General features: G+C 43.9%; 1 protein-coding gene across 1 annotated transcript in view; it reads left to right on the top strand.

The window, feature by feature from the left end:
- Positions 1-11,369, top strand: part of BLMH (bleomycin hydrolase) — a 34,203-nt gene extending 22,834 nt beyond the window's left edge. Inside the window, exon 12 of the mRNA XM_044993557.1 lies at positions 10,607-11,369. Coding sequence (XP_044849492.1) covers positions 10,607-10,758 — 152 coding nt within the window. The 3' untranslated portion in view covers positions 10,759-11,369. The remainder of the gene's footprint in view (positions 1-10,606) is intronic.
- The last annotated feature ends 514 nt before the right edge of the window (positions 11,370-11,883 follow it).

The following is an 11,883-nucleotide window of genomic DNA, read 5'->3' on the forward strand; positions in this document are numbered from 1 at the left end:
TCCGCAATGACTTTATCATCTTTAAGCGCTCCTTTTGAATTTTGATCGTCAAGGGGCCCCACTGGTTGTTTAGCAGGCTTCCTGCTTCTGATGTACTTAAAAAACATTTTGTTATTACCTTTGGAGTTTTTGGCTAGCCGTTCTTCAAACTCCTCTTTGGCTTTTCTTATTACACTCTTGCACTTAAGTTGGCAGTGTTTGTGCTCCTTTCTATTTGCCTCACTAGGATTTGACTTCCACTTTTTAAAGGAAGTCTTTTTATCTCTCACTGCTTCTTTTACATGGTTGTTAAGCCACGGTGGCTCTTTTTTAGTTCTTTTACTGTTTTACTTAATTTGGGGTATACATTGAAGTTGGGCCTCTATTATGGTGTCTTTAAAAAGGGCCCATGCAACTTGCAGGGAAAAGATTACCAGCAGCAAGTGTGCACCAAGTGAGATCCTACACCATAATACTTGTAGGAAGAGTTATGTCCCACAGAGTTAGTTGCAGAATAATATAGTCTACCTCAGTCTCCAGTGGTCTAGGAGCTTAGAACAATGGTTTTCAATCTGTGGACCCTGGGGGGTTTGCAGACTGTGCCTAAGATTTCCAAAAGGGTCTGCTCCTTCATTTGACATTTTTTTTAGGGGTCTGCAAATGAAGAAAAATGTTAAACCACTGGCTTAGAAGCATAATTCTGAACTTGGATCCCCGCCTAGTCGCATCATGTGCTACCTGTTTGGCTGAATGTTGCCTCGTGAAATGGCAATGAATGTCCGTATGTATTCCCATAGGAGCGATTAGGTGGCTGCCATTCCAATTGTACTTGTTTATGGACTCAGTTGAGGTAGGGCAGAAAAATATGCTTTGACTTTTACTGAAGTTTCAGATTTGATTTTTTCAGAATGTGGTGATTACACAGGATGGATCCCAGTTACAAGCTCACTGTAAAATCCTGTCAGACTGAAACATGGAGGCTGAGTCATACTAGAGTTCACTGTCCCCTAGGTCACAGGCTAAGGTGATGCTTAAGGTCGATTAAGGAACTCCTTCTGCAGTTACTACCAGTATCTGCAGTTTGGCAACAGAAGAGGTGCAAGGGGCAGTGTAATTACCGAAGATAAGTAGACGCATACAATATGTTCACTCTGCAAGCCAGGGAAAGAAAAGGAGTTGCTAGGCTGGGCATTGTGGGCTTCCTCAGCCATCTCCCTGAAACAAGAATCAGGAATTTATTTTAAAATCCTCAAATGGGAAAGTAAGACGTGACTATACAATGGAACCAGCTTATAGTGAACTTGGAAGTATTCCAGTTCCATTCATAGTGAAGTGAATCGAAATCCCGAATTGTTGTGATGTATTAAAGTGCCAACTGCAATTCATGTTCTGGTGCAACCTTGGCTTTGCTGTGTCAGTGGAACAAATGACTTCATTATAAGCAACCACCAGAAACAGTAAAGATGCAGACTGAAGATTTCAGTTGTGCTCTTTCCATTGTTTGTGACCTGTCTTCAAAAGAGTCCGCTGCCCAGAGCCTCTGAGATGGGATTAGATAACATGGACTGTGCAGGACATGCTATACTGAACTTTTTCAGAAGGATAGTCTTGGGTTATGCCAAATTCAGGAGTTCCAGAGACGTACAGTCTATTCCTGACTCTGCTGCAGGTTTCCCATGTGATTTGGGCTAATCACTTAACTTCTGTTCTTCCGTTTTCCCATCAGTAGACCACAGATAAGAGATCTTGCATACTGCAAGGCATCATTTAATGTTTGTAAAGCATTTTGAGACCCCATATGTGACGATAAACAAGTGCGCAGTCTGCATTATCAGGGGCTGTCTTGGCCTTGTCTCATAACTATTTTAGCAATTTGATAGTGCGAATCTTTTAATCTCCACATGAAAAATATAATGAATGGATGTTAGCTGACTTCTCCCACCAAACTCAGTGGCCCAGAATTTCTGTAAACAAATTTTAAGTGCTAGTAATATTTCTCTTCATCAACAGATCACTGGCTCCTTCCCCTCCAGCTTGATTGATTTCTAATTGTTGTTGCATTATATAAATACTTCTTGGAATGACTATGATGAATTTGAGGCAGCAATAAAACTCAGATTGATGCCAAGCAGAGCTGAGTGCTTTATTGGTGGTTTCCTGTAGAGAGTTTTGTTTTCCTTTGTAGTGATGCCAAACTATGGCTGAGTATATTGATATGCTGTGGAGAGGGCTGGACCTCTCAAACATCTGTATGACTTGCCAAGAGGAATTTCAGGAAATATGCACGTTTGCCTGTCTGTTTACTTCTCCTAATTGACGGCAATGAAGCATGACAACCAATACAATACACACAAGAGATTAGAGGTCATATTTAAAAAGTTGCTTGTTCAGCTCATGTCTAAGTAAATCCTAGTTCTAGTTTAAAGTTATGATAGGTAGTTGGAGTCTCTCAAAAATGTGTGAAAAGGGTGCTAAAAAAGTTGTCTTAATTTTTTTTTAAATTAGCTAAATAGATGATTGCTTTGTAATAACCTACTTGTACGTCCCTAGCTTAAGGCCAGAAGGGACCATAGATCATCTAGTCTGACCTCCTGTATAGCACAGGCCTTTAAATTTCACCCAGGCAACCCTGTATTGAGCCCAATAACTTGTGTTTTAAAACACATCTTGCAGAAAGGCATCCAGTCTTGATTTGAAAACATGAGAGAGAGAGAATCCACCACTTCTCTTGGTAGCTTGTGCCTACTGCCATGCAATCCTGCACTCATTGCCACCTTCGCTAACACAGCAGAGCATGGACCACAAGCATTAGAGGTGTGAAATCAAAATGTTCTCTTATGAAGTCTTCCCTTCCTCCTAATTCTGTCCTTTCCTCCTCCCAGTACCATATGCCACATTGTGGTGGTGGTTTAGGATTGCTTGGGAACATTGGGCTGCAAACACTGGTTACCAAAGGGTTGCCCATCCATTGTGAGGGGGACACTGATTTGTGGTAATATTGCTTTTGCCCAGCCATAAGAGTCTTATTTTAAAAAAGATACTGTCATAACTAATTGAAAAACAAAGGTGTACAAATTCTGGATCAGTTAATGAAATCTGTGCTATTCTTAGTAAGCCCATTTCACACCCATAAGTGCTCCAGACCTTCTCCCCCCAACAAACATGTCACCTGCCTAACACTTAAGCGCAACATACAATAGTGAACAAGTGCATTCAGCCCAGAATACATGAATACCTTTATAGCAACAAACCTGTTCCTGCTCCCCTATATTCCTAACAAACCTACTTCAACAAAAAAACAGCGTGCTACACAGAACTCATAAGGTTTGATAGCCAAAGATAATCCACGTTAAGGGGTTTGTTCTCAAATCTTTCTGCATGGACCTGGTCTAGATTAGTTTGTCAAATGCCCATCCAGTCTGAAATGTATTACTTATTGCAAAATAATAAAAGTATAGCATTACTGTCTGACAAGTTTCTGTTTGGGAGGAAGAGGGTCTCTTAAACTACACAGAAGAGCAATCTTTTGCTGCAAAATATGTAATTCTCCCATCTGAAAATAAGCTAACATTTTTGTTCTGAAATAGCCAGAATTCTAGAGATTATGCAAAGGAAATCTTTTAAAGAGAGCCAATAGATAAGCTAGGAACAGCTGTGCAGGACCAAATTAGGCAGTGGTCACTTCCAAGAAATCTCTTAGCACATGCTTCTCTCAAAAATCCTTTATCCTTTTTTAAATAGGAAGGAAAGACAAATGCAGTCTAACTTAATTGGCATGTTTTATGGTGAGACTTTCCGATTATAGCATCCTGCTTATTATCTAGCTCTCTTTACCAGAGTTGTCTCATCTGTAGGATCTCACCAAGCTGCAGCTGATATTATTCAAATAATGCTTCTACAGAGACATGAAAGCTAAATGTTGCTTTCATGTGGTAAGTCTACAGCACTCATTTCAGATCCTGTTTCTTTCTTTTGCTAACTTTTGTCTGGTGAAATTTATTATTCTGGAAATCAGGGACTGATACTATGCCTGGTTCCGGTCACTGTTATGAGCAGATATTGTGCAAGGTATTGCAACTCTACCGGTGGACATCTACCTTAATCTCAAAACCTTTTTATTCCAACTGTGTGTCCATATAAAGCTATGCTAAAAATCTGACCTGCAGGTTCCCCAATCTTGAGCTGTAGGATTCCCTGGACAGGGACTTGATAACTATATCAAAGGCATTCTGGTTTTGTGATGGGGGATTAATGCCTAGTCACTCTCGCAAGCCTTGGCATGGCTGAAAATTCCCACTGTGCCTGGGGGTCTTTCACCCCATAATGGAGTATATTTAGAACAAGTTCTTTGATTTTATTCTTGTGGAGTCACAGACAGGTCTTTGAGTTTAATTTCAGAGAACACCATGTGGCCTTATATTTTAAGCTATTGATGTAATCTTTCTGGTTACATGAAAAATTCACTAACACATCAAATATTCCTGGTAGGTGCCTATGTTTTGCTACTGCTTCTTCGTATGCAGCAGCTTGTCTGTCCTGACAGCTATTTAAATTCAAAGTACAATACTCGTGTTTTCCAACAAAAATCCAATAGCAGTCTTAATAGAAAATTGACTGTGAAACTAGACTGAAACACTCAACTTTACAATGTTGACGAGCCTTTGGGGGGGGGGGGGGTGTCCCATCCATTAGAACAGATGCACTTGGGAATATTGCATCATGTAAAGAAACCGTCAGCACCCAAGAGTTAATATTGAATCTCTAGCTTCCTTCCCATGCACAAATTAATAGACCTTGTATTTCAATTAGCAAGCATTACTTTCTATAGGTTTTTTTTTGGTATGCTTATGTCATAGCACTTGCTCATTAACAAGATACAGGTTGCGTTCAGAATCCAGGCCAATACAGCAACCACTGTCTTTGACCATATCTTGAATGTGTGGGGTCTCCAGTGAATGGCACTCAGTTGTTCATCATGAGAATTTGTTTTATGAGAGGCTCTAGGTACTTGGCTTGTTATGTTGGGTGCCATTAATCTGGTTGTGGAGGAATGCTTCTAGAAAAAAGCTAAAAGTGCTCCCACTTGTCCTCCTTTACAAATACTTAGCATGGAATTCATTGGGACTTAGCTCCTTCGCTGGTATATCTTTGTTAGGGTACTGAGTCATTTCTGTCCCAAAGTGTGGTGTAAAGACATCATGTAAAGTTGAACATGCTGAGTATACGCATTCTTTGGGGACAATGCTTGTAGAACAGTGTAAGGGAAAAGATGAATAAGACTACTGGAGAGTTAATGGTATTCACATTCAGGTCAGTTATTAGCAACTTTGCACTTGCCTTTTGCCTATCCAGAAGAAGGTTTGAATGTGGCTTTGAAGTGAAATAAATTTAATTGATCTGAGTGCTTAGCGGGCATACGTCCTTATTTCCAGGGCCGCCCAGAGGGGGGGGCAAAGGGGGCAATTTGCCCCGGGCTCCGCAGGGGCCCCCAAGAGAACAGCTGAGGCTCCCGCCTCTGCCCCTCTCCTGGAGCCCTAGCGCATCGAGCGGCGTCCTCAGACAGCGCCGCAGCGTGTCTCTGCCGGGGCCCCTGAGCCCCGTCCCGCTCAGAGCCGCATGGTGAGGGGACGGGGCTGCGAGCTCCGGGCTGAGCTCAGCTCCCTCCGCTCAGCGTGGAGCTCCCAGCCCCACCCCCTCGCCATGCGGCTCTGAGCGGGACAGAGCTCAGGGGCCCCGGCCGAGACACGCTGCGGCTGTCGGGCGAGGCGCTGAGACTCCGGGTGAGGAGGGAGCCGGGGGTAAGAGGCTGGGGCCAGGGGGGTTGGCTAAGGGGCAGGGAGTCTTGGGATCGCTCAGGGCACAGGGAGGGGGCAGAGGTTGGGGAAGCGGTCAGGGGGCAGGGAATGGGGGGGTTTGGATTGTGGGTGTTCTGGGGGGGGGTGGATAGGGTCAGGGCCGCCCAGAGGGGCGGGGCAAGAGGGCGCAGGAGCGTCTTCGTTCCCCGGTCTTCGCCAGCGGGGGGTCCTTCCGCTCCGGGGCGGAAGGACCCCCCAGTGGCGAATTACCGCTGAAGTGGGACCCGCCGCCGACGTGCAGCCCGGTCTTCGGCGGTAATTCGGTGGCGGGGGGCCCTTCCATTCCGGGACCCGCCACCGAAGTGCCCCAAAGACCCGCAGCGGGGACCCCCCCCACCGCCGAATTACCGCCGAAGACCAGACTGCACTTCGGCGGCGGGTCCCACTTCGGCGGTAATTCAGCGGCGGGGGGCTCCCGCCGCGGGTCTTGGGGGCACTTCGGCGGCAGGCCCCGGAACGGAAGGGCCCCCCGCCGCTGAAGACCCCGGGCCCCCGGAATCCTCTGGGCGGCCCTGCTTATTTCAAACGCTTGATGTAGGATAGACCCATTTAAGCCCAAAAGGCAGCCATTACTCAGGAGTACGCATTTTCAGTGGAGAAGGGTTATGGTTAAAGTGTGTTGGTGGAGCTGTGCAAATGGGGACACCAGGCTCGAGCTCCCAGAGGAGGACTGCGGTACCTGGACAGGTCTGTGTAGGAAGAGCCTCTGCTGCTCCTGGCTCTCCCCATTAGTTTCCTTCACAAGAGTACTAAAATCCAAAGTCAACCCAACAATAACTGCTGTAACTACATAAGATGACAACATATAGCACTTCAGAGTTTAAAAATAACAAGTTGAAAGTTAACCAGATTACTCATGTTGCTCAGACTTGCTCTGTGGAGCTTGTAGTCTGCCAGCACTGCAGCTTAAACTGCTTTTTTATAAGCAGCAACACCTAGTTATTGCCTCAAATGTCACTTTATTACAAACCTAAACTTCTTTTTGTATCAATGAGTTCTTCTATGTTTCATAGGAGCTCAACTGTTCCTTTACAGTAAGACAACCCGTTTTGGAATTCTAAAGTGTTGCACTGTTTTGTACAGGGGATGTAAATCTGTGTCCATGTTCCTGACATGAACATGTGCACACGCCACATACATGTGAACATCCTTTGGGATGGGTTACTGTCATTCATCTGCTCTTCCATATGATGCAACCTTTCTTTAGTCTTGCTTATTGCCTGTTTGTTTTTTAGGTCAGGGAGTTGTCTGGGAAATTTCCTTATACTTTTAAATGTTCCATCAGACCTAGCTGGTTTGAGCTCTCTTTGGTTCAAGCAAACATTTTGGGGTGGTAAACCCTAGGACAGTTTTCTCATCTGTAGGCCACAACAACCTTCCCTTTAACTGAGAGCAACTAGACATATTCCTCCAAAGCCTGTCAGCTCTTTGGGCATTGACCATAAGAGATTACTTGCAAGCAGCATGGTGCTTCATCCCCATCTCTGCCTTTTCAGCATTCAGCCCCTGCTGGCTCGGAGTTGGGGATTTGAACTCTAATACCCTAGCAACTTGCTAGGCTGCTGAATGAGCCTGGAAGCGAGCTTTGTACCTTATCAAATCTCAGGAAGGATTTGGGCAGCACCATCTCACAGCATATCCTTGTAAAGCTGTACATGGATAAACCAATACAGAGGACCAGTGTCCATCACTAGGGAAGAGTCCCAGGATTACATTACACTTGGCACATAACATTTGAGACCCAGTTGGAGGTTTGGGATAAAAACAGGCCCCAACTTCATTGTTTTTTGAACAGGACGTCAAAGGGCACCTACCACTTGAAACAATACAGCAGAGATTAGGCTTTCAGGCCATGAGGAGAAGGCTGAAGTTATAGTGGATATAGAAACTACTAGCATTCCCCCATGTGCACCCCTTCCTTTGGACCCATATTATCCAGTTGGGACCCTTTACGCAGCTGGTGTGGTGGGGTACCTGACAGCCCACCAGTCTTCCTAGACTTGCCTAATCCTGGCAGTGAAGGTTGGATCATAGAAGGGCCTTCACACTGTAGCTGCTGAAGGTGGGGAGCAATTTAACCACGTCTGCTATAAGGTGTGCGTGACTAGGGAGCAGAACCATCACTAGGGTGCTTGTAGTGGGGAAAGGGAAGCCTGTGGAACAGTGAATGTCACCTCTCCTAAATATTCACTAATTACATGATTCTCTTGTAACACTCTTGTTTTCTTGGAATCCCTTTAGTTTTTCCCAAGGAATGAAGTCAATTGCTGACAAATATTGCGTTGGTGGGTTTTTTGAAATAAGACAAACTTCCTTCCAGCAGAACTTTCCATTCTGTGATTTATTGGTCACTTTATCAGCCTTGCAGATGAGTTTAATAACTCTGCTCACTCTGTCTTGAGGAATCAGTACAGTGTTACCCAACTCTGAACCCAGCATCTCCAATCAGACATCTTTTTAAAACCAAGGAGGAGATCTCCAAAGGTGAACGCTGAATGAACATTGAATCATGTTATCCCATCTGTTCGACAGGGGTCTCGGTCTTTCTTATAGTATGTCTCCAGCTAGCAGCCATGTAAACAGTTGTTAGTTTGTCATCCCTTTTGGCACCCTCCTCCTCTTATTCCTAGCATCTTTACTACAGCCTCATTCTTTCTCTGTATCCTAGGAACTTGACTGTAGTGTCTGAGCACCGGGGAACCTTTGTTTTTATCCTCACGCTCCTGTGAGGTTTGGCAGTCCTGTTAGCCCATTGTATAGATGGGGAACTAAGGCACAGAGGTGCCAAGTGGCTTATCCGCTTTCACACAGGCAGTCTGGCAGAGCAGGGACTTTAGCCTGGGTCTCCCAAGTCCTAGTCTAGTGCCCGAACCACTGGACCAACCTTGTTTTGGCTCTTCCTAATAAAATGCTCCCTTCATTAGGCTTCTCTTGGGGGAAGAAGTGAGAAACATGAAGCAGCTTTGTGCTAGGGTAGTACTTGAGAACTAAATGTCATACTGTACTTATTGGGCAGTCATCTGTTAGGCCCTGGTTTGCCTCTTGTCAGAACACGAAGATACTATGCCAGAATCTGGGTTTTCTTTCTCTCTCTAATAAACACACAGCTAGAGTAGAAACACTAGACTGATGGGTGAATGGGCCTAGAGGGGCTTCACTGCTGCCTTCTGCCCTGAAATACAATCAAAACTCACTCTCCTCTGCTTATCCATCTTAGCTGGAATGCAGAGCCTGGGGTTCTGTTTGGACAGGATGTGGGGATGGGGTGTGTATATCATTTCCTTTGAGGCATGGGAATAATTCCATTTAATGAAGAAAATTATGGCTTTCTATGTGACCCTGGCTACAGGCCTTCTCAAGCAACAGTGACCATCCCTGTTCGTATGTTCTGAAGTTTTACTTGGCACTTCCTCCTTGTTCAGACACTGCGATCCCAATCAGTACAGTCCAGCTCTGGCATGCAGAATGTCAACAGCCACAGAGGCAGGGAGTTCATTATCCTCGCAGGGTGCAATTACTTGTTGGCTGTCAGGAGTGAGAGGTTTTTTGTGTCCCAAGAACTCATATCCTGAAGAAAAAGAACAATCAAGGCAGCTTCCCTTGGCAGTACCTCCAAACCGGCTTCTAGCTCGCATTACAATTGATAGGCTTTTTAATTTATGGCAATTCAATCTGATCTCTTGCTTTAGAAACAAGATGGTGTAGATAGATGCACTTATTGTCCATATTCTTCTGGCATTTTCTTGTTTCATTTGATTGTGTGGTGATATTGTTATAGGGACATGAGGAACTTTATTACACAAAGCTTCATCTGTCTTCTATCAAATATAGCCTCCCTCTCCCTGACAGTGCACTTTCTCAATTCATGCTGAGTTCCCTGGAATGGGGTGGTGGGTAATGCCTGAAATTATCTGTTTCAGAGAGCAGGATTATGCTGAAAACCAAGATGTTTTAGATGTAGGATTTTCTTTATACAGGTAGAAGGCTCTTGCATTAAGATTCCCAGCCAGAGCCTCAGAGTGGGAACGGTGTAAACATGAGGTGCAGTTTATCCGTAAGACTTATTTCAGCCAGAGGGTGTTTCAGTGGCTTTGTTTGAGGGAAGAAATTAGCATCTAATATGGACACACGCATTCTCTCCATCTCCTGAAACGGAGTTCTGGACGAGGAAGCCCAGATAACTGGAGTAGCTAATAAGCATGGATAAAACAGTCTGAAGTTTAGCCTAAGCAATCTGGAATGTATCTAGTGTATTGTAGTTCAGCTAAATATGCATATTCATGATGTTCTTTAAAACAGCAACACATGACTGAGCGATTATAAAATGAGCCTCCCCTATTAGAGGGTCTGCCTTTTGTATGATGATCTATGCCCCAGGACTGCTGTTTGTTGCCCAGATTATAAATCCTTTTGTTCTGGCTCAGACCCTCTTGTTCAGTACAGATGGTCTCTTCCTTGCACAAAGGTGCCTGTATTTGCAAAGCTGTTTTCAGGATTTCCTGTCCAAGACACTCTTGTCAAACTTTCTTCCTATTTAGGCTTGTTGCTCCAAGTCTCTGTTGTAGCTAAAATCTACTTAACCAGGTAGTTCATAATTAAAAACAGAAAATTGAAGTCTCCAAGACTTTATCATGAAAGTTGCTGTGGAAATAATTGCTATTTATGATTGACAGTATGAAGTTGTCAGACATGATACAATTTTCCAGAAGATCTATGCCTCCCCATATCATTAATGTTCTTTGTTAGTAACATACTTTCTTTTTTATCTCCAGGTTACCTGATCATGTCTGATGACTGGTTTTCTGAGTATGTTTATGAAGTGGTGGTGGATAAGAAGCATGTGCCAGAAGACATCTTAGCAGTGATGCAGCAGGAACCCATTGTCTTGCCAGCGTGGGACCCCATGGGTGCATTAGCCAAGTGAACTGCACAGTACCTGCCTCCTAATGGTCAACCAGAAGTAGATGTGATAGAGAATCGCAGAGATTGGAAGCCATAGCCAAACGATGAGACCAAGCACACAGCTTGGTCCATAGTCTTTAAATGTATGTGAAGGATCTTTTGGGGAAATAGCGTTTTACTGAATGGCTGAATAAAAAAGCTGTCGGGCTATTCTGCGCGCGTACATGCACAAAATTTACTCACCTCATCATGATACTGTATAATAAGTGCTTTCAATGTCAGTTTGGGTTTTTACCTTTTTTAATAATGAACATAGCTCTGTAAAACAACTGTTTTGACCAGTGCTTTCCATAGGAGAGAGGGTTGTAGATGGCCACATTTTAGGCTAACTAGCTGAGTGATATTAGGAAAAGTACAGCAAAATGTTTATAAGAAATCTTTCATATTTTTATTTGTACTATAAAAGTCTCCAGATTCAGTATTGGCTTAATTTTGTTTCTAGGGAGCTATTCACATTTTTGGTTTTCTGCATAATAGGAGTTGGTCTTGAGGAGGTAGGTGTACAGAGTTCCATTTTCTTCTAGTAATTTTTCCAAAACTGTTTCTTATTCCAGCAGCATTGAGCCTTTGTACTTAGGGAAGAGCAGAAAGCAAGTCAGTCTGACAGATTGATTCTGGTGTGTGTTAATCTGGACTCACACGAGGGTTATTTTTTCAATAAGATTAGCAAGGACAGCCATAATAAATATGATCACAGGCAAAGTTAAAGAATATGGTACTCAAGCACAGTGGTCTCCAAACTTTTTTGGTCACGCATCCCATTCAGTAAAAAAAAATTTTGGAGCATGCACCCCCGCCTGAACTGCCGAAGCAGCGCTGCTCTGGCAGCGCTCCTCCTGCCACGCACCCCGAAGGATCCTCTTGCACACCCCCAACTTTGGAGACCACTGCTGTAGCAAAACTGGATTTTTAATTACTGCATTTTATTTGGACATCTTCAACTAGATGGTGCTATGATGCTTTTAAATAAAACACTTTCTGGAGTTACGGGTAGAGCTGTTTTCTTTTATAAATTAGCTACATGTAACTTCATTGAATGGGAAAGATGCTAGTGACCCATAAACAACTCTTGGGGAGCCAAAACATT

This window comes from Mauremys mutica, chromosome 19, assembly GCF_020497125.1.
Source record: "Mauremys mutica isolate MM-2020 ecotype Southern chromosome 19, ASM2049712v1, whole genome shotgun sequence".
Taxonomy (NCBI): Eukaryota; Metazoa; Chordata; order Testudines; family Geoemydidae; genus Mauremys; species Mauremys mutica.